Below are 23,609 nucleotides of genomic sequence, written 5' to 3' on the forward strand. Positions count from 1 at the left end.
AAGAAATAAGCTTTTGCTTGGATTTTGCTAAAAGATAATTTTTGTTGTTGGTTTCTTTTTTTTAATAAATTAAGTTTTGTTTTTAAAATGAATGATTGGTGATTTGTATAAAATGTTTGGTTTTGTAGGTTTTTTTTTTAAATATTGAGAAGAGGATAATGAATTTTAGTTTTTACTTATGTGTAGTAGTAGATCTAAGTATTATTCGATAGTTGTGGTCTAAATGGCACTCTAGGAGATTGCCGGCATCTGTCTAGAAGTAATAATTTGTTTTAATTATAATTACAATTATTTTGTTCTAGATTTTGTTTTTCTTTAGATTTCTAATAGGGTAGTACTGCTTAAGGTATATTTTTGCAAAAAAGATTCTTTAGTTAATAAACAGGAACTATTTTTTGTTATTTTTTCTTTATATATATAAATGTATATATTTGTTTAAAGGTTTTTTTGTTTTGTTTTTTCCCATCTTAATTCCAGGCAAATTATATTTAGGTTTTCATTTAAAGGTCCAATTTCTAAATGTTTAATAGTGCTTTAGGGGGGGAGGGGTGGTCCATTCTTAGCTAATATTTATTTGTCTTCTTTCTAAAATGATAAAAACAACGAAAAAAATAAAGAAAATTAATAAGTTTTGCTAAAAACAAAGAAATAAAATTTCTAATCTCACCTGTACTGGATAAATAAATGCATCAGCTGTATCTTTGCCCAAAGCATTACGTGCTATACACTTATAGGCACCCATATCTTCCCATTTCAAATCGGATATCAATAAATCTCCCGAGGGTAATAATTTGAAACGTTGATTTTGTTCAATCAAATTACCCTCATCATTCATCCAGAATACTTCGGCACGGGGACGGGCATGCACCTTACAGGGCAATACCACATTTGATCCTACCAAATCTAAATGCATTCTTTCACTGTACACGATACGTGGTTTGACATGACCCATAAAAGGTTTTTCACGTACTTGTACTAAATCTTTAAGATCAGACTGTGGATAAACAATGGTAGAGGCATAAACGGTTTTAGAACCGGTACGTCCTACACAGGTGTAGGTGCGTGCTTCACTTAACATATGATCGATGACGTGTACGGAACGTACTTTAACAATGGCACTAGCACTTGATTCAGAGATTACATTCGATTCGATAGTTTCGATCTAAAAGTAGAGAAAGAAAAGTTTTTTCTTTAGTATTTTCATCATTGGAACGATAAATTATTGACTAGTCTATTGTCTTGGCTATGGATCTATAGATCTGTCTAAAGTCTTGACTGTAGATCTGTCTATAGTCCTGACTATAGATCTGTCTATAGGCCTGACTATAGATCTGTCTATAGTCCTGACTATAGATCTGTCTATAGTCCTGACTATAGATCTGTCTATAGTCCTGACTATAGATCTGTCTATAGGACTGACTATAGATCTGTCTATAGTCCTGACTATAGATCTGTCTATAGTCCTGACTATAGATCTGTCTATAGTCCTGACTATAGATCTGTCTATAGTCTTGACTATAGATCTGTCTATAGTTCTGACTATAGATCTGTCTATAGTCCTGACTATAGATCTGTCTATAGTCTTGACTATGGATCTGTCTATAATCTTGGCTATAGATCTATCTATAGTCTTGACTATAGATCTGTCCGTAGTCTATCGTTTTGACTATAGATCTGTCTATAGTCTTGAATATAGATCTGTCTAAAGTCTTGACTGTAGATCTATCTAAAGTGTTGACTATAGATCGGTCTAAAGTCTATTATCTATCTATAGTCATGACTACAGATCTGTCCGTAGCCTATAGTCTTGAATGTAGATCTGTCTATAGTTTTGACTATAGATCTGTCTATAGTCTTGACTATAGATCTATCTATAGTTTTGACTATAGATTTATCTATAGTCTCGACTATAGACATGTCTATAGTCTTGACTATAGATCTGTCTATAGTCTTGGCTATAGATCTGTCTATAATCTTGGCTATAGATCTGTCTATAGTCTTAGCTATAAATCTATCTATACTTGACTATAAATCTTTATAAATCTAAAATAGTAAATTTTTTCTCAACTTACCTCTGACAAAGGAATATGACCGACAACCCACTGAATTGTGGGTATTTGAGAGCCCATTACTTCGCAAGCAATCTCAACAGGAGAACCCAAACTTTGTAAAATCTTAACGGGAGGAGTTTTAGTGAATTTAATCCAATCCTGACCAAAACGTGTACGAGGTTGTAGCGAAGCCGATGATGGGCCCGTGGCCGCTGATTGATCACCAGCACCCGACTCTATGGAATTGTCAACATCATCAATGGCTCTGGCCTCAGAACCATAACTACTGATGAACACCAGCAGGGCCAGTAATAAAAGATGTAAGTTCATTTTCTGTAAAGAAAAAAAATGAAACAAAATTAGTTATTTTTCGAAAAAAATTTCTAGAATATATATAAAAGTAACAGGTCATTGAACCAATTAGTTGATATGAGTTTTTAATTAATTGCTAGGATGTTGATAACATTAGCTTTCATTCATTCTTTCATTTGTCTTTAAAGCTTATCATAAACATAAATTTTATTATGTATATGGATGTTTTAAAAAATATTAATTTTATTATATTGACGGACATACCTCCTAAAAACTTATCAAAACGACTACTTGACATTCCTATTTTAACAACTTCTGCTGGCAAAATGATTTTAAATTTATATTTTGCTTTTACGGTTGTTATTTTTTGTTTGCGCTAAACACAACATAGAAATTAATTTGCAAAAAAAATAAATAAAATAAAGAACGGAACATGTCAAAGAAAAAAAAAATTATATGTATTAAGCTAAAAGATTCCCATTGGGTGTTTCAATAGATACGTCGACCAAGATTACGTGTGTTAGGTTCTTGGCAACAAAAATTTCGAGAAGAATAAAAAAAAAACGAAATGAAACAGAAAATAAAAAGGAAATTTGTTTTAAAATTTTAGGGAATAAATCATTAAGTCTTTAAATAAGTTCTTTTTTATATTATTTTTAATTTCTAAACTAAATCGCAATTTCGTGACAATTTCCTTAGAAACACTTGTCCTTAGTATATAAAAAATTAAAACTGAACAAGTACGATCATTAATATATGTAGAATGAGTTGACAACTTAACAAGATCATAAATTAACACCACAGCAAAATAAAAATAAATTTCCTACAACATCTTTAGATCATAGACAATACACATGCAATTAAATATGATAAAACCTTTAATCTCAGAACATCATAGTAGATACGAAAGACAGACAGACACACAGACAAGCAACAAACAATTGTACCGACAAAGAGTAATAGAAAGCATTGGTTGTAGGAAATTAATCAACATAATTTCAGAAATAGATCGTTTTCGCTCATTCACTCACAATCACACTCACATACATACATATATAATTTTTAAGCAAAATTCTCATCGTTTGTTCAACATACAACTTTTGGCTTATAGTCTAGGCCCTATAGATGATATGTACATATATATGTATGTATATTTGCTAGAGGGGGTCCCACTTAATAAATATTATCTTTTATATATTTTTCGTATTTTTTTTTTTACTATCAACTAAAGAGGAAACATGCTTTCATTCATGAAATTCTTTAACATTCCCCCTCTGTACATATCTAATCTGAACACATTCTTTTTTTTTCTACGTATTTTTATAACATCATCGTCGTTTACTTAATTCCCTTGACAAAGACAGCGTCGTCAGACGGCCAACATACACTTAGTCATTCAGAAAATTGAACCGACAACCGGCAGACTTAACTCAACACCTAAATATGTCGTCAAATCAGCTACAACAACCAGCAAACCAAACCAACCAACAAACCAACAAAAAAATCGTATTGAAAATCTTACGTATGTCTGGTTTTCTATATTTAGTTGTATGTATATATAAAATATAGACATATAATAGTCTGATTTTATAAAATAAAAAATTCATGTAACGTTTGATTGTGATTGTGTCAGTTTAGAGTTTAAAAAATGCGTTAAGTAAAGACATTGTTGCACATCAGCCAATTAAATGAAATTTATCACTTGATGATAGTTTATTCAAAATTATACAAAAAAGAACTCTTCTGCTTTTCTTTTTAAATATATTAATAGTTAATTCTTCTTCTTCTTTTCCTATTAGGGGCTTGGCAAAATGTGTTGAGTCATTTATAATAAATGGTAAAATGTAAACTCTTCTAAACTTATCAGATATTATTTTATGCTCATTATCAGATTATGAATAAAACTATCAGAAATCAAAAATATCAGTTAAATACTTTTGGCCACTTAAGTAGGCGATATACTTCCATATAGGTTTTTCCCTTTATATTTAACACTTTTTTACCCATGTATCAGATAAATACCAGGTAGAATTCTATTTATATTTTAAACTTATGTATTTTGATTATTATGACAAAAAGTGTTAACTCATTTTTTTACAATTTTACTTTATCAACACTAATGTTATTTCCTCTATATATAACCCTATTTTCTCATATTTATATATCTGGTACATATCGGGTAAAATAACCGTTTTTTATATTAAAGTATTTAGATGGATTTAACAGCTTAAGTAACATAATTTCACTCTAAATATGTCGCGTCTCTGAACAAAATGGTGAAATATTCGATCACTGCCAAACTAAATCAATTCTTTGATGTTTCTGTATCAGTCATTGAAAACTTAAGATCGATAATAAAACTATATTTTTTAACATTAATCTCATTCTAAAGACTTTTAACATTCTGACAAAAATGTTGCCTTTTTGCACTTTTCCTTCTTCAAGAGTTTGGTTTTTCAGCAAAGAAGACTAAACCCTAAGAAGGCAAAAGGATAAAACTATAATTTTTAAAATTGATTTCATTCTAAAGACTTTTTAAGATTGTTTATCAGCAAAGATGTGTATGAATGTGTGTTTTAACATTCTGGCAAAAATGTTGCCTTTTTGCACTTTTCTTTCTTCAAGACCTTTTTAAATAAAGGAGTTTGCATTTTCAACAAAAAAGAGTAAACGCTAAGGCAAAAGGATAAAACTATACTTTTTAACATTGATTACATTCTAAAGACTTTTCAAGATTTTTTATTAGCAAAAATATGTATGTATGTATGTATGTATGTATGTATGTATGTATGTATGTATGTATGTATGTATGTATGTATGTATGTATGTATGTATGTATGTATGTATGTATGTATGTGTGTATTAAGATTCTGGCAAAAATGTTGACTTTTTGCACCTTTCTTTAATGGTTTCCTGACATGAAAGAGTTTGCATTTTCATCAAAGAAGCCTAAACGCTAAGAAGATATAAAGATAATAAAAATGTAATTTTTTAACAAATTGATTTTCCTCTAAAGATTTTGCCTTTTTTCTGGAGCTGCGTTTAGTTTCAGCTTGAAAATGTTGTCTTTTTATATTACAATTATTAGAAAATTAATCAAAAACGAGTGCAAAATGGAACAATGCAAAGGATTGTTGATATTTAAAGAGAAAATTGTAATTTCAAGGAATTGCATTTAAAATGTTCCCACTTTTCTAGACCTCAATTTGATTACGGATAGAAAATGTTGCCTTTTTTATTAGGTTTACTATTATAATAAGAAAATTAAACAAAAACAAGTTAAAACTGAAAAAATTGCAAAAGATCATTGTTGAAATTGTTTCTGGTTTTTTGCATTTTTTGGGTTTTTTTATGGAATAAATGCTCTTTTAAAAAAATCAACCTAAATTTGCATTTTAAGAATTTTCTTTTGGAAGTTTTGGGTAAAAAGTTGTTTTACGTTTTAAATAATTTAAAGCTCTTGCCTTTTAAGAACAAGATCGCTTGCAAATATTTTTTCACAAAATCTTTTTAACTTTGAACTTTTGAACTGCTTAAGTCAAAACAGTTTTAAAACTAAAATTGTTCTAATTTGCTTGACATTTAAATAATTGAAAGCACTTTACAACTAAAATGAAGATCGATAGTTCTTTCTAACTTACAATTATGGAATGGATGAACGATCAATAGAATAAAATTCAAATAATAAAGATCTTGACACGATCGTTTTTATTTACAGTTATAGAAGTCTTTAATTGACAACCGATTGAATGTTAAAATCTTAATAACTTCCAAACTTGAAAAAGAAAATCGCTGGCAAATTTTTTGATAAGATTGTTTCAACTTTTAACTTTTAAAAGTCTTTAAAATTAGAAAGCTCAAATCTAACTAGTGTCAAAACTAAAATTTTTTTAATTTGCTTTAAAGTAAGTAATTTAAAGCACTTTTTTATTAAGAACAAGATCAGTGTTAAATATTTTTAATAAGATCTATAGAATTTACAATTATGGAAGTGTTTAACTGAAGAATGATTAATAGAAAATCTGGGAATGATGAAGATCTCGATCTTAAGATTAAATTTAATCTCTCACTCTCTCTCTCTCTCTCTCTCTCTCTAAAGCATTACTTGACTTAAAACAAGATCGTTAGTAGATATCTTTAACAAGATCCTCTATTAACTTACACTTGTAGAAAGAAGCCTTTAGTTAAAAACCGTTTGAAAGTAAAAATTTTAATAATTAAGATCTCGACAGTGGCTTAACTAAATTTGATCTAATTTAATTTAAAATTTAATTAGAAAATTGGTGATTGGTGTTAAATTCTAGGAAATCTAATCATTTAAAATATTCTAAAAAAATATTTACTATTCAAATAAAGTCAAGTCACAAAACCAATAACAATTTCTTTCAAAAAAAAAAAAATTAACACATTTAAAAATAAAATTTTCTAATATAAAAATAACCAAAAAAAAAAATATGTTCAATGGAAAGTTTGAGGGTTTTAAAATAGAGAGAGATACAAAAAAACACAACTAACGTGCTATAATTTATTATAACATCAAAAATAAATATTTAAAATTTTCATTAAATTGTGAAATAACATAAGAAAAACAACAACAAACTTTACAAGTTTATTATAATGAGAAAACTAATAATGCATAGCTTTAAAGAGCCGGCTTTTTTTTAATAAAATAATTTATAAAAAAGGTAATAAAATTAAACAAAAATACAAAACTTACTTTAATTTTCTTTCTTCGGCGTTTTCTACGTAGATAATGAATGGTTGTAAATTATGTTTAAACTTTGTTTAAAAAAATTTTAATTTGGGTTTTTTTTTTTTAAAAGGCTAGGCTTAGGCCCAATTAACAAACTTCTAGGTTTAGTTTAGTTTTTCTTAGTTACTGTCTTTTACGAAGTACAAAACACTATTTCGTAATTCTATGTTTTTTTTTTGTTGTAGCTCTTTGCTTAGGCTCTCTAATGATAAGTATGAGTAACTTTTTGACGTTTCGTTTACTTTACGAATTTGAAGAAACAAATTTTTGTTTTTGACTTTTTTCCTTTTTGGATTTTGGGGAATTTTTATAAAGTAGAGTAGAATTTCTTTCTTTTCCTTTTGCGTTTTCGTTGTTGGACAATTTTTAATTGTTGCGTATTCCCTTTATAAGTTATGATAAGGTGTAAAGGGATAATTCTTAGCAGCAGCAGCTTGAAAGAGTTATTTGTTGTTTTATCTCAAAAAAAATTTTTTTTTAAATATTAATGTAGTTGTTATTTGTGGATTGTTGTTGTTTTTTTCAATAGTAAAAACTTTCACTGTAAGGGTTACGTTATAGAGTTCAGTAGTTCTAAATTATGATGTGTCCTTGTGGGTGCGTTATTTTGATTAAAGATTAATAATAAATAGTTTAGCACTGACATAGGTCCTCTAAAGGTCTCCGTTTTGGAAAAGTTTCTTTTCAATGAGGGCGGAATTTTGAAAGATTTTATTTTAGGCGGCTGCTTAAAATATCAATGATTTTTCTTTTTTCTTTTTGGTATAAAACACTTTTAGCAAATTTCAATAAATTTTAGTTTTTTTTTAAGTTTTGTTATTATTATTTCTTTTTAAAACTTTTGTGTTTTAAAATTTTGTTAAAAAATAATTTTTTTGAAATATTTTTTTCAGTTTTAACAAATTTTATTTTTAGTTTTAAATTTTATTTTTCTAAGTTTTCAAAATTCAAAAAAAAATTTTGTTGTTTTTTCAAATTTAAAACATTTTCAGTTTATTTTGATTTAAAAATTGAGATAAATTTTTTAAATTTATTTTAGTCTCACTTTGACACAAATTGGGTTCTATAAACCAGTTAATAGACATTACAGTTAAAGTTTATTTTTTTAATTAACAATTTTTTTTTAGATTCTGTATAAAAATAAATTTATACAGTGTTGTAGTAGAGAAGATTTTTCTTTTAATTGTTGTTCTTTCTCTTTGGTTTTATTCATCAACTTTTTATTATTTTTTTTGTTAACGATCTAGATTTTATCATGCACGTTTTAAATGCTAAATTTTCATTTATAATTGTTGGTCTTATTTTTTTGTATTTGGAATACGATTAAGCAAAAACAAGGCGAACTAAGGCTTTCTTTAAAAGAATTTTAAAAAGAGATGTTTTGCCAGTCGGGACTGAAACAGAACTGATCACTATTCGTTTAATTCAAGCATTTTATAGACTGTTGACGATCGATCGATCTTTAACGCTCTCCCGTTAGAGTAGTATGCTGGCTGGCTGGTTGAGAGTGATCGTTTTGTAAATTTTTGAGTGAGCATTAAATACTCACTGCACTCAATGTAGCAGTGGTAAGTTTGAGTGTGTGTTCAAGTGATTATTTTACTCATTACTCTCTATTATCTCTTGTTTAATAGGTTGTTCAGTGTAACCACCAGCATGTCACAGTTAAAGAAAGAAAGAAATCCTCAATAAAAAAGTAATTTACTTTAGAAGATTAATGATCAGACCTTTTGCTACACTTAGAATTATTAAACTCATTTAACTTTTAGCTAAAGTTGTTGTAGTTTAACATTTATTTGAACTTCTTTAAAATCTCCACAAGTTGCAAGAATTTCAATAAACGTTTTCTTTAAAAGTTAAACGTTTTTAAACGTTTAACGTTTTGTCTTAATAGAACCTTAATACTCTTTAGATATTTTTAATTTATTAAATAATTTTCCATCGTTTTACTTTTAAACGAAGTTTATACGAAGTATAATTATAGAATTGTTACGAATAATAACGAAATATTATATTCTTTTGTTCATTAACCAATATAGTTTTGATTCAGTTTAAAAAAAAGTTAATAAAATGCTTTAAATGCTTTATAAATTGATAATAAATTTGATTTTAAATTTATAATTGTTTATTGTAAAGGAATTTTGTTTGATAAAGAAATAATTATTATTTAATTTTGATTTAAGTAATAACCCAGCAAAAACATGAAATTTACTTACACAATTTTAATACTTACTACCAACGCTTACAAGTAATTGGAAAAAGTTGTCGTTGTAATTTGTGAGAAAAAACGCATATAGCTCTATAGCTTCCTAAGGCAAGAGAACTAATGAATTAGAAAGTATTTATATAACACATTATATGTAAGACCTTATTAGACTACTTCTTTGTAATCCAAATAATATGTAGTAATTTTAGAAAAGTATGTTTTTAGGTAAGTAATTACAATTGAAAGTCATTACCTAATTTATTATTTAGAAATACATATGTTCACTATTAATTGTTTATATCATGGGAGTAATATCCAGATGTTGTATTCCTTAGGAACACTGATTGAAAAATTCGTTGTCTAAGGAACTGACAACACGACTTGTCCGATGTGTAGTATTAGTTTTGCCTGTGCCTAAGATTCTACTTCTAACAGCCAATGGTTATTAAAAAATTTTCAGTCTTTTGAAGAAATAATATGAAGAAACATATGAAGCATATTCTGTTCTTTCTAACTCTTCTGTCTGCTCATTATTTTTGGCTAGGAGCGCAACTATAGCGATGTTTAGACCACACGATGCCAAATGTGTAATATTAGTTTTATCCCGTAATAGATATTGAGAGGTCATTTGGTCTATCTCATGAAAGCTCGCCAAGTTTGAATATAGAGTACATGCCTAAGAATCTACTTCTAGCAACCAATGTTTATTGAAATGTTTCTGTCTTTTGAAGAAATATTCTGAAGAAACCTTTAAAGCCGATTCTGTTTTAGATAACTTTTATGTTATCATCATCATCTTTGGCTGGTAGCTATGGTCTTGTCAGATGTGGTCAGATCACAAATCATTCATATTCGGTCTAATTGAACCAAAATAATTGTTCCTAAGGGAACTTTTTTCGAAAATATTTGATGTTATATGGGGGAGTTAAATATGAACTGATTTTCGCAAAAATTTTTGAATATGATTTCTAGGCATCAAGAACTGGACTTTTATAGTAGAGAAAGGTCGGTAAAATCTTCTATTTGTCACTACTTTATATTAACCCGATCCTGGCATAATAGAATGAACTGAAGGGCGTTTTAAGGCATTATGACCGATATTAATTACAAAATCAACGAGAGCACTTTTAGGATTGAACATGAATAAGATGCTACGGTATATTAGTCTGTTTATTCAGAGATTTTCTTTCTCTGTTCATTTTCTTTTTCTTCATCACTTTAGAGGGAAAATCCACCCATCACATATTTCTCTCTCTCTCTCCATCTATCTGAATACTTTGACTTCTTTCTTTAGTTTTTGTTCTACTTGGCAGTAGAGAGATAATTAGGTAAAAATCCAATCCATCAATACTTTAGACAAATCTCTAATCTCAAAGACTTTTCGAAACAGATTCTGGCAAAATGAATTGGAGGCCGAGATTAAAAACAAAAGCAACCAGAGTACTTTTAGGATTTCACAACAATAGTATAAGGACTGTAGAAGGAATAATAATCGGTCACTAAGCTATTTGAGCCTTCATAGGTAATTGGGTCGATAAACCGCAGAGGTGCTATGATAAGTTTATTTAGGTATTTTCTTTCTTCTTAACCAAAAGTCCTAATTTTTATTACAAATCGAAATTGTCATTTCTTTTCACTTAAAATCCAAATTTTTACTAAAATTTCAAAATTTTCTTAAAAAAAATGAAAATTTTCATAAAAAATGAAAATTTTCATAAAAAATAAAAATTTTCATAAATAATAGAAATTTTCATAAAAAATTAAAATTTTCATAAAAAATTAAAATTTTCATAAAAAAAATAAATCTTTCATTAAAATTTTTAAAATTTTCATAAAAAATTAAAAATTTTCACTAAAAATACAAAATTTCACCAAAAACTCAAATTTTCAAAAAAAAGAAAAGAAAGCAAAGTTCAAAAATTAACTATTTCACTAAAATCTTAAAGTTTAGTGAAAAATTCAATTCAAAATTCAAATATTTTTCACTAAGAATTTAAATTTTTTCGATTTAACAAATAACAACACAGTTCACGTTAAAATTCCAAAATTTTATTAAAATCTATTTCCATGATAGATTTTTCATGGGCTTGAGATCAGGTTCTTGTTCTGACACTTTATATAATAACCAGTCCTTAAACCTGTTACTTTTATAATTTATTATTAATTTAGTAGCTGCACGTTTTGTATTTTAAATTAAAATAAATTTTTCTTCGTATGTTTCAGATTATGGATTTCACGAGTTTGATCATGTTTAACCACTGTCACTGTTATTAACTTTTTATTACTTGGTAATATATTTACCAATAACAAGTAATAAATATCACTAAAATCACACCCATTTCGATACGCAAAAAAAAAACACTTTGAAACATTGTTGCAGATTTTTTTTCAAAAATAAAAGAACACAAAATACAAAAACAAATTAAATACCTGAATATTGATGATAGTAGCCCTAGAGCCAAAAAAAATCAATGATCATTTAGTTGATCGTTTTGGTTTGCAGTTTGTTTGAATCTTCTAAAACCACCAACAACCGATAACTTGTATGAAACAATGATATTTGTTTCTTCAAATAAATACTTTTTTCAATCTGACGTTTTTGCAAAAAAAAATATCAATTGATATATAATACTAGATTATATTATATACAATGATTTTGTATATACATATGTATGTAGTTCTAAATACATGTGTATATAAGTTTGTTTGAACATATAATATTTATTAAGTTTAAATCTGTATTATATGGTATAAATATGTATTAATTTTTTTTCCAAATGGCAAATATTCCCGTCATGTCAGTCAGTTTGATTTTTTTTACAATTGCCTAATACAGTGTCGAGCAAAAATTTTTAACAATTAAAAAATTATGTATTTTATAAATAATGGAGGGAGAGCATAACCAGAAAACCATTACACTCTGCATTACCTTAAATCATTGAAGTAATAACTTGCTCTATTTTGAACATATTCATTCAAATACTTTTGCAATAAAGAATCATTATCTGAAGTATTATTGGACTTTGAACAATTCGATCGATCAGAATATAGTTCGTTGCAGCTACAATCATTTTTTTCATTGGATCGGAAATTTATGCAAAAGTTTTGTTCATCACAGTAAGTTTGCAGTTGTATGGTATGTGCACCGGTATGTTTTAAGTGTTTTAAACACATGATCCCAACAGTGGCATACAAATGTTTAGTTCGAAAACCTTAAATATTAATAGACAAAACATTTTAAAGGGGAAAAACGTTTTCGAATTATACACGTCTGACATCAAAATGTTTATAATTTATCAACATCCGTTGTCAAAGTATATACATTGTATGTAAGACAGCACTATGTTGTCAGACAACGTAACGTTGTCAAAATTGCAACAAATCGTTGTTGAAATCTTAATTTCATGCACATCCATAGTCTAAATGTTAACATTTGTTAAATTATAAATCTACTTAATTTTTGCAAAATTTGAGTACTTCGTTAAATTCCACGAACAGGCCCGAATATAAATTTTAATCAAAAATCTTATTGATATAAAAAGTCAAATTGTTTTATTGTTAAAACAATGTCGAAGGATTAAAAAAAAAATATTTTAGGAATACACCGATTTATAGTGAAAGATATGTTGATATGTTGACGGCAATAGACGTCATTAGTATCTACGAACGACCGTGGTCGACGTCTATAGCCATCATTTACGTCAACGTTTTAACATTTATCACTATTAATAACGGATTGTATCAACTTTTCTACCGTTTTTTTCCCTCTGTGATTGATTTAGCAAAGCCTCATTTATTTTAAAAAGGGTATAACTGCTAGACTCAAAGAAATTGTAAATGTTCATACTATTTATGACAAAATTCATTACATTTATGAAGTATTTTATCTGTGCAATTGTTAATGTTTTCAGGAAATGTTAAGTTTTTTTACAATTCTACTTGAACCTATTCTAAAAAACTTCTGGGGATTGGGGATGCATAGAATATTTCTAAATACGATTGCACGTTTCTAACATATTTCATAGTTTTCCTTCTTTGTGGAAAAGATTTTCATATTGTGTTGAAATGTTTAATTCAAAAGAATATTAAACTTTTTTGTTCTTTCAAAAGAGATGAATATATCTATGTGTGTATCTATAAAAGTTGTCACAGTGAAATCAATCAATTCATAGTTCCATAGTTTCTATCCAAAAGATAGAATAATAACGAAATGAAAACGCAAGATAAGTGTTCTCGATGTAGAGCAACTATCGGCAGAAAGTAACAAGTGAGCTTAGCTAATTTTTTTATACATGTATAAGCAAGATCATGAGAAAGCTTTCTGGATATCTAACTTGTAGATCTGTTATCAGCAAAGAGTGAGTAATTATAGGCAAAGAGTGAGTAATACCTATTAACATACTTTTCAATGATTACTACATACCGTCCTTATTACACAGAAATAGTCTCGTAACGTCTTATGTAAATATTTTCCAATTCATTAGACAACTTTTTCGTGAATATATAAAAGGTGAATACGCTTTTTTTTAAACGATTAACATTCACTGATTTGTCTAATTATATGTAAGCGATTGTGGTAAGTATTTGTCTGTAATGACATCACTGTATTAAAATAATGACTTCAAATTCTATTGCGTATGTAAATACATGGTAATGAAAGTTTTTTCTGTATCAACTGAAACCGACAAATTAGGAATATATCTGTATGATTATGATATGCATATAGCTGACTATTCTTTTACATGTTACTCTTTGATTTTTAAGAAACTTAAGATGCTTTGAAAAATTATGCGAGAGCTTTTATTCCTGTTAGTATCAACAGCTCTGCTATAAACCTTTTTAGGTAACAGTTCTCTGATCTATAATGTAGATCAAAATTCGTATAGCTGATCAATATTTTACTTGTTATATCGAATTTTGCAAAACTTAAGATGCTTTGACCAAAGCTCAACAACTTTGATTTCGAACATAAATATTTAAATTATATTTAGAGAACACGCTTCTGATCTCTGATCTAGATCAGATAGAATGTAGAACAGTCATTGACAGAGATCGACGAATGAGAGCTTAGTAAACAGCTCTCATGCTCTGATCTCTAATGTAGATCAAAATTCATATGTCTGATTATCTTTTACAAGTTAAATCAATTTTGGCTAAACTTAAGATGCTCTAAGAAAAGCTCAACAACTGGGAGAACTTTGATTTCAAATATAAAGCTTCAAATTATATTTAGAGATCACACCTCTGATCTCTAATGTAGATCAGATAGAATGTTAAACAGTTTTCGACAAAGATCGACAAATGAGAGAAAATTGATCAGATCTCAGATGTATAACATATATGCATAGAGAGAGAGTTACCGACAAATGAGATATCCGTCTGTCTGTTTATGATATATAAATATCATAAACAGACTCTCAACATAAGGCTTAAAATCAATAACTCTATAAAAAGATCTGGTAGAAATGAGATTTCATCCATCAATCAGTTCGGAACTTAACTGATATTGCACCAAACTTGGCATATTTTTAAGAAGGATTTGAAAATGTTAAGATCGGGACCTACTTCAAAAATATTTGTTGAGATTTAGAAATTTTAGTAATGGAATATTTGGGCTTTAAAAAGATGGAGAATTCTGAAAACTGTTAGTAGTGAAGAGGCGTTTTAATGCTTAATACGAGTAATGTTGGACGCCCTTTTATAGGTTGGTTAAACCTAGAAATTTATTCTTAATGATTTTTATATCCCCTTTATTTTGTCCTCCCCGTGGACATGTTACCTTGGCGAGACCAACGCCTTGGTGTTATTGCAATGCCGGGGTATAAAGAGGTGGCCAATACCTCCAATCTGACCGGGATTGAAAAATTGTTTACAGTCTACTATTTGGCTTAGTCCTTGCTGGTACTACGGTTGGCTAGTTGCCCGCAGGACTATGTCCTGGCTGGTCAGTTGGTTGAGTTGGTATTAATTGTATATGGTACGGGATGAATGTGAGGTTCGGCGAGCCTTACAAGAGCACCGCATAATCTGGTACTACGGGTGGCTAGTTGCCCGCAGGACTATGTCCTGGCTGGTCAGTTGGTTGAGTTGGTATTAATTGTATATGGTACTGGATGAATGTGTCTACCTAATGAATGTGTCGTATATTTTTCTCTTATGAATGTGTCGTATAAATGAGATGTGTGCTGGGTTTATTGATGATGGATGAAAGGTCCAGATATGTTCAGGGTTTACTCTGTCACATTTGCCACAGTGTGTCCTTGTGAGTAAGAACAATGTCTACGGCTCATTGATGATCGTACTTCGGTCTACCTGTTACATCTCTAGGTGCTGTTGCCGAATCAACAGAGGCCAAGAGATTAGATAGCTCGAGTACTCCAGCAAAGTACTTGTACATGGGCCGATCAGAACCAATGTACAAAAATTGCCACCTGCGTTCTTCATTGAAGAACAAAGGGGCGATGGTAGACCGTTATCAAGTCTACTCAGTGGTTGAAAAAGACCACCGTGAGATAAGGCCGTTAAGGCAGGTGCTCACGTTAAAACTCTCGACATTCCCCTTTATTTTGTTTCAAATCAAGTCCAATATTTTTTACATCAACACGATAATATTTTAATACTATTTATTAGCTATATAAACTTTAGTCCAACTATTATCATCATAGCAATACTATCATCATATTGCTTTAGCTTAGGGAAATCCCTCTTGATTTTTTGTGAGTCACTGTAGTATGTATATAGTATTTAATTCATTTCATTTTTTCTTAACTTAGTCTCATTAAAAAAAAAATTATTAAAAGTTGCCAGTGTGTCTACCATATATCTACTATATGTTTTTTTTCTGTTTCGTATATGTACGATATTCTCATATAGAGTAGATCGTTTTTTATTTCTCGTGAATGAGTTAAGCTAGAGTGAGTAGTTGCAGGCAATCCAAACAGCCTCTCATAGTCAGAGTCAGCATACGTTTGTTAGGTAGGTAAGTATGTATGTATATATGTATATATGTATGTATTTATATATCTGTATAGTCGGTCGGCACTTTTTTGTGATGATGATTAATATCGGCAATATAAATATTTTTAGTGTGGTTGTTGTATATAACCAAGTAGTTGATATTATATTATTATTATTTTATTTTTTTTGCTTTAAAAGATACATCATACCTTCATGTAGTATAAACTAAAAACGTATGTATGTAGGTTGTATGTGTAAATCTAAAATGTTACGACAATTGTACACGAGTATTAAGTTTATTGCTTCTTCTTTTTTTTATTTTGAGATTTTATATAAACTTGTATTGCAGTATGTATGTATATATATGAATATATTTTTTTTGTTTTATTACATCCCATCGTTTGTGTCTCATTGTCTCTTTTTAATTAACAGAGAAATCACATGAGATAAATTAAAACGATCGTGGCAGACACTGTGGCATTCGATTGTAATGTAATTGTAAACCCAATAAACATTGTTGTTTACAGTGGATGATTACTAGGGTTACTGTTACATCGTTTCAATATAGACAGATTATCGGTTACTCACAATAATCGAACGCAAATCTTGGCGAAATATACTTTTTTAATAAAAAAAAGAAAGGGAACCGAATTAATTTCGAATCGTGATCGAAAGAGCTGTCGCACCGAAAACAACGATTTGTCATATTCACCCAAAAACATAGGTTCTACATACATCTCAAATATTTTACCAATCGGCTCAGAATCACTTTCTTAGTTGATTTAGCTATGTCCGCCTGTCCGTCCGTCTGTTTGTGTGTCCATGTAAACCTTGTGTACACGCTACAGGTCGCAATTTTCGACGTAATTTGATGAAATATATTAGAAATTGGTCCAAGAACGAAGGCTATTGAAAATGATTGAAATCGGTCCATTATTTTGCCTAGCCTCCATAGAATCGTATCCCCCGAATAAGGCCTTTGGGCTCACAATTACGCTAAGTGTTCTATTATGTCAACAAAAATTGGTTAAACTTAGTTTTATAGAACTTTTAATTATACTACCGATCATTGTAATGATCGGGCCTAATTTAACCCTAGTCCCCATACAAACTCCTCTTCAGAAAATGACTTGAAGGTTAAAATTTACTTATAAACACTAATAACATTTAATAGACCCATATTTACCCCCACTCCCCTATGAGTAGAATTGTGGATTTAAAAAATAATCTACACTTTTATTATACTGAATGGAGTTGGCTGACTAATAAATTCATACTTGTTTTATTATTAATTTTTTTGTTTCAAAAAAATGTATTTGAAAATTGTAAATTAAACAGGAACTAAATTAAAGAATACGCAATCGAAAAAGCTTTCGTCTTGAAATCAACATTTGATATAGAAGATATATTTCCATAACTTCCATATATAATTGTTTGTCTCTCACACAAATCCTCGCGAATCGTTCATTTATTTACAGAGTAAAACAAGGAACAAATCATCATATTCATGATCGAAAGAGCTTTTAAAAGGAAAACAAATTTTAATAACAAAAACAAAATTACGCCTCATTTACCTTTTTCACTATTTTCGAAATTCAGCCCCAGTAGTCAAAAAACACTACCGAACTTTTCTTATTTAAATTCCTCCTTTTCTACACTTCCTTTTGCAAATCCCTCAGCATTGTTTACTGGGTACATTCTATATCTGTTTAAATATATATGCATGTGTGTATAGTGCAATTAATAACATCTGTATGTCGTATAATTGTTCTGTAATATATACATATAAGTATATAATAATATATCTAGAATATAACTACAAGTCAATCTGTAAGATCTTATAATTGCTGCATGTAAGTGTCAACGGAAAAACCTTGTACCCCGACACGGTATATACTCTTTTTATATGACTTGACGTTTAGAATTAATTGTTAAACGGGTTGCAGACTATTTTTGCTATAATTTACCGATTTTGTTTTTTTTTTCGTCTTGATTGCAGGTGGCTTTGTAGTTTTCCTACATATGTTTGGCGGTAAGTAAAATTAAGGAAAATCATTTATTTATTTAAAAAAAATGATTGTTTTAAAGTAAAAAATGAAATAAATAATAAAATGACATGTGAATTGCATAATTCTTTAGAACAACATTCTCTTGAAAGTGTACATATGATATCTTAAAGATTAAAGGTGACAGAAACTGATCGTATTGGATTTTAGCAAAAGTTTAATTCAAAGCTTAGCAGATATAAAAAAATTATTATTAATTTATCAGTCCAATGAAAGAAATAGTCAGAGTTTTAGAATGTCAAACTCGACGACTGTTTGTCTCTATGGGATCTTAATTTTTAACATTGGTCTTTTTTAGTTAACGTTTACATGAAGATTTGATTTGCCAGGGAGGATACTGTGCTTCTCGACAATTCCTTAATTTATATTGCTAAATAAAACACAACCTGTAAAAGATCTGACAGATATCTGATGATTCAAATACTGATGCCTAGATTAGTGGTAGCTTTCGGTTCAGAAAATATGTCTCGGTTCAACAGTTCTACTTAAGAAGTTGATAACTGTTTCAAATCGATATTCGTGTAATTCACCTGCGGGAATGATTATTCAGTACATCGCATTTTTCTATAGAGAATAAAAAGGGTTCTGCACCTGAATTATCTCATTTAGATTAGATTTTGTCAATTTCCTAAGTTGTATTCCTAAGTATATAAGAGACAGTATGTAAGAGACAAAATAGATTTTGAATATTGAATATTACTTCAAAGATAGATGTCTAGGTGGAGTTGGAATCAACGAATAGATCTCTGTTGCTATTCCGCAGATTAACTAAAAATTCCGAGTACTATTTCTTATCGGTATATGAATAAAATAATTGAAATGGTAGTTGAGTTAACAACGATTACAATACTTGATTGAACTTATTTGGATTGTGGTTGTTTTGGCTGAATTGCAGCAAGATTTTCTACTAAGTTGCCTCCTAAAGCTGTCTGTAAGTTTAACCAAATGATTGTCGAAAGACATGGGTCGAAATACTACAAATGAACCGTTTAGGGGAACAGATAACTCAAGTTATGAAAGTAATTTATTATACCGACTATCAGTACTTTTCTTGCTGTCTATATCTCAGAAGAAGGAGGTAAAACCTCCTCAAATTGAACTACACCCAATCCCCCATGATTTGGGTGTAATATTATAAAGTAGGTTTACCTCCACAGATCATATTGCTGAGATCATGCATCATTTAGTCAGCAAAACTTGAATGAGACAAAGTGCAAGACTCGTACAGCTATTTTTTGCAATACTGAGCAATAGTAAAGCTTTCAATTGCCAAAAAGCATGGTTATATTGTATCCTCAAGGCAACCGAATTCTGAATTTGAATTTGTTATCAGTTCTCTAATTGAAGACTCTTGAATGATATATACAATAAGAATAATTATTAACCTTTGTTTTCAAAATCAAAATTTTTATACAAATGTGGTAAGCTAACTATTGACAACAATTAATTGTTGCAATGTTGACAACGTTGCGTTGTCTTGCAATGTTGACAACGCTATGTTGTTGAAATCAAAGTTTTTATATACATCCGTTTGTCTAAATGTTAATAAAAGTGGTAAGCTCACTATTGACAACTATGAATTGTTGTAATGTTGACAACATTGTGTTGTCGAACGTATGCATTTATTTTGACAACAGATGTTATTGAAAAATTATAAACAAGTGTGAAAAGTTAAATTTTCATCAAAATCTTTCACAACAAGTTTGCAAGTTTTTGAATCAAGTACTGCAAGCTTAAGTAAAGTATGGAGGAGAATGTGATTGCTGTGGCTGAATGTATCCACCTTAATCCAACAAACGTCAACTCATCATCGATCTTAACAAATCGATATTGCATGAACCAATATAATGACTAAAGCTTTCGATTTATTTGCAATACTTGTTTCAAAAAGGCCCAAACCCTTATTTGAATACGATCGTTTATTTAAACACTTACTTTAAAGTGCATATCAAGTCCCATTGAAAGTAATATGGATTATTACATATCTGCTATACAAATTTAAATCTCTACTTAATTTAATCAATCAACAAACACTCTTCCAAAAAATCAAATACTTTACACATAATTTAAATTTCAATAACTAAAGAAATTTATTTTCTTTAAAGTGTTAATTAAATGGAATTTTAAATTAGATGATGATGATGATGTCTCATGCATTTATAAAGTAGTTCCTATCATACACAACTGCCGTGACCACCAAAGTAAAGTCTTCTTAATAACAGCACTTGTAGTTGGTAAATACAAATAATGATATTGAAAAAAAATACATTGGAAATTTTAATGCAAAAAAATATATATAAAAAAATAAATAAAACAAGTATGTATGTTTAGTCGGGCATGGTCGACCATTTGATGCCGTTCAAAAATTTGGATTATTTTTTTAAAATAATAAAACATTTAATTTGTTTTTTTAACTTAAACGTAATTATGAGCTTAAAAGCTTTATTCGTGGGGTACGGTTGTATGGGGGCTGAATGTCGGAGTGCTTTACGTGATTACCTGGCATGTTGCCCTATCTCACGGTGGTACTTTTTCCACCACTGGGTGAGTAAAAAAGTAAACAACTCACTATTCCCCTATGTGTTTCTAACACGCAGGTTATAATTTTTGTACATGGATCTTCTTGTCTATGTACAAGCACTTTGCTCAAGTTCTTGAGCTATCAAACCTCTTGCCATAGTAGTCACACTACTGTGGCTCTGTTATTTCGACAACTGCACCTAGAATGGACTTAATTAGTAGTCCGAAGCACGGATCATTTTAATTGGCAAGACTTTGTTTCAGTAGCCACAGAGACCCACTGTGATAAGTTGAGCATATACTCAACCTTGTAAGAAAATCGCTAAATAAATCAAAGAGAGGGCAGTAAACTTGCACTATCCTGCCACTTCGCCACTTCATCCTTCAAATCCATCCATTCTTTCTAGAGACGTCAAACCTCAGAAAAACATCAGAAACTCTAGAAAAACTCCACCTTGTACAAACAATCTTTTCATTATTAGCTCAAATCCAACATTTTATTAATTCACAGTCATGCTCTGTAATTCGTACCGCTCCTGCATCTAGGAACAATAACAGTACCAAGCACCCTCTTCCCGCAAAGGAACCTCAACCAACTGCCCAGCCAGGACATAGTTCTGCGGGCAACTGATCACCCGTAGTCCCCCCGGGGGCATGTTACCTTAGCGAGACCTCCGCCTTGGTGTTATTGTAATCCCGGGGTATAAAGAGGTGACCAATGCCTCCAATCTGACCGGGTGCTGTTGCCGACGGGATTCATGCCCAGGAGGGCTAGGTGAAATAAGGCACCGATTTCAATGAACAAACTAAGTTCCAAATTTCATTAAATTATCTTTAAAATTTCGACTTGTAGCGCGAGCCAATTTTCATTGACATAATAGAACATTTAACGTAATTATGAGCTTCAAAGCTTTATTCGGGGGGTACTGTTGTACGGGGGCTAGTCGAAATAAAGAAATGATTTCAGCCATTTCAATAGCGTTCGTCATTGTAGCGTGCGCCAATTTTTGTTGACATAAAAGAACATTTAACGTATTGTGAGGTATATGGTTGCATGGGGGCTAGGCGAAATTAAGGACCGATTTCAAGATTTAATAAGTGTTTCAAATTTCACCAAATTATCTTTAACATTGCGATTTAAAGCTTGCGCAAAACGTTTGTATACACAGACAGACGGACAGAAGGACAGAGCTAAATCGATTGAGAAAGTGGTTCTTAAACTTTAAGGTGGGTGTAGAACCAATATTTTTGGGTGTTACAAACAACAGCACAAACTCATAATACCCTTCCCACTATAGTGGTGTAGGGTATAAATATTATAAAAAAAATAAATAAAGATATTGCGACGCGCCACTATTAAATGTAGACGCAAGTATTTAATTCTTTTTTTAGTTTAAAGCTTTATTTGTTTAGTTTAACAATTTAAACTTTATAATAATGAAAGAAACTTATTGTATTTTTGTTTTGTTTTTTTTTTCTATTTTTTGCATAAATTGAAATTGTTATAGTTTGTTTTTTATTATAATATTTTACTTTTAAATTGCATCATCTTTTGCAGCAGAATTTAACAAAAAAAAAAAAAAAAACTTCACGACCAGGCAGACAGACAGACATTAAAGAAGAGACACTTACGATTTATTTAAGTGAATGTAAATTAAAATTTAATTGAAAAAATGAAAACGGTGAACGTGAATTTTTATGAAAATGTGCAAAAATTAATCAACATATTAAATTGGGTGAAGGTTTTTGTATAAGAATTGTATAAAAAGTCTATAATTGAATTCTTCTTTTATTGTTAAATAACTTATTTTTTTTCTCCAGCAAATATTTAATTCATGCAAGTCTAACTAAGTGTGTCGTAATTCTAGCTATCAGGAAGTTATGAATGACTGATTGGCTGGCTAGCTGGCTGGGTAAGGAAATTTATATAAATTAGATTTTTCACATTATGTGTTCCGCATGTATTCAACATTAATTGAGTTATTCTAAATCAAATAAAGACATTAAATTTAAAAAATATATAATTTTCTAAAAAATAAATTTTCACTCATCTCTCATAAAATGATCATTAAATGATCATTTAATTTTCTACTGCTTCCTGTATATACATATAACACTCTCTATACAAAAAAAACACAAAATTATTATTTATAAACATAACTTATACAAGGAAATTGTGTAGTGAATAAAAATCTTTATATTACATCTTTTCCTGTTTCAAATCATTCACTTTTTCTTTAAGTGTAATCACTAGCAACCAAAATATTTAAATCTTCAATTAAACTGCAAAATTCTTAACCAGTAAGAAACCCAAAATAAAAAACTATGTAAAAACAAAAAAAACTGCAAAACCGGCCACCAAACCCAATCGTCAATGACAAATTTATTAAAATTTAATTTTATTTTAACAGTTGATACGATCTGAAATGCATGCATGAACAAGTTTAAATGCCAGTGATCTGTAAAATGAATGAACATGAGAAAATGGGCGCGCAAAAAAACTGTAACCAAATGCCTGTCTTAGTGTTGTAATGAGAGATAGTTATTTGCAATTGATTCGTTAAATAAGATTTAAAAATAAAAAACAATCTCGAGTCAAAGACTAGAGATGTTCTTAAGCCGAAATCGATCTTTATAGTTTTCATACTCCACATCACCACCACTTACCACTTAGTAAACCTTGTAATCAAACTCCAGGTTGCAATTTTGAAGATAATTCAATGAAATTTATATTGTCTCAGGAA

At 29.6% G+C, this 23,609-nt stretch overlaps 2 protein-coding genes across 3 annotated transcripts in view; both read right to left on the reverse strand.

Moving 5' to 3' along the window:
- Positions 1-412: 412 nt before the first annotated feature.
- Positions 413-23,609, reverse strand: part of LOC111678671 (neural/ectodermal development factor IMP-L2) — a 47,756-nt gene continuing 24,559 nt past the window's right edge. Inside the window, exons 1-4 of one of the 2 annotated variants that reach the window (XM_023440085.2) lie at positions 7,081-7,518; positions 2,073-2,384; positions 668-1,162; positions 413-585 (exon numbers count right to left, since the gene is read on the reverse strand). In XM_023440085.2, coding sequence (XP_023295853.2) covers positions 571-585; positions 668-1,162; positions 2,073-2,381 — 819 coding nt within the window. In that variant the 5' untranslated portion in view covers positions 2,382-2,384; positions 7,081-7,518 and the 3' untranslated portion in view covers positions 413-570. Of the gene's footprint in view, positions 586-667; positions 1,163-2,072; positions 2,385-7,080; positions 7,519-23,609 lie in introns of those variants that run through there. The other variant, XM_046952023.1, reaches the window with a different exon arrangement.
- Positions 7,463-7,762, reverse strand: LOC124420110. The gene has a single exon (XM_046952024.1). The coding sequence runs from the start codon at positions 7,760-7,762 to the stop codon at positions 7,667-7,669; it is 96 nt and encodes a 31-aa protein (XP_046807980.1). The 3' UTR covers positions 7,463-7,666.

This window comes from Lucilia cuprina, chromosome 5 (assembly GCF_022045245.1).
Source record: "Lucilia cuprina isolate Lc7/37 chromosome 5, ASM2204524v1, whole genome shotgun sequence".
NCBI classification, from domain to species: Eukaryota; Metazoa; Arthropoda; class Insecta; order Diptera; family Calliphoridae; genus Lucilia; species Lucilia cuprina.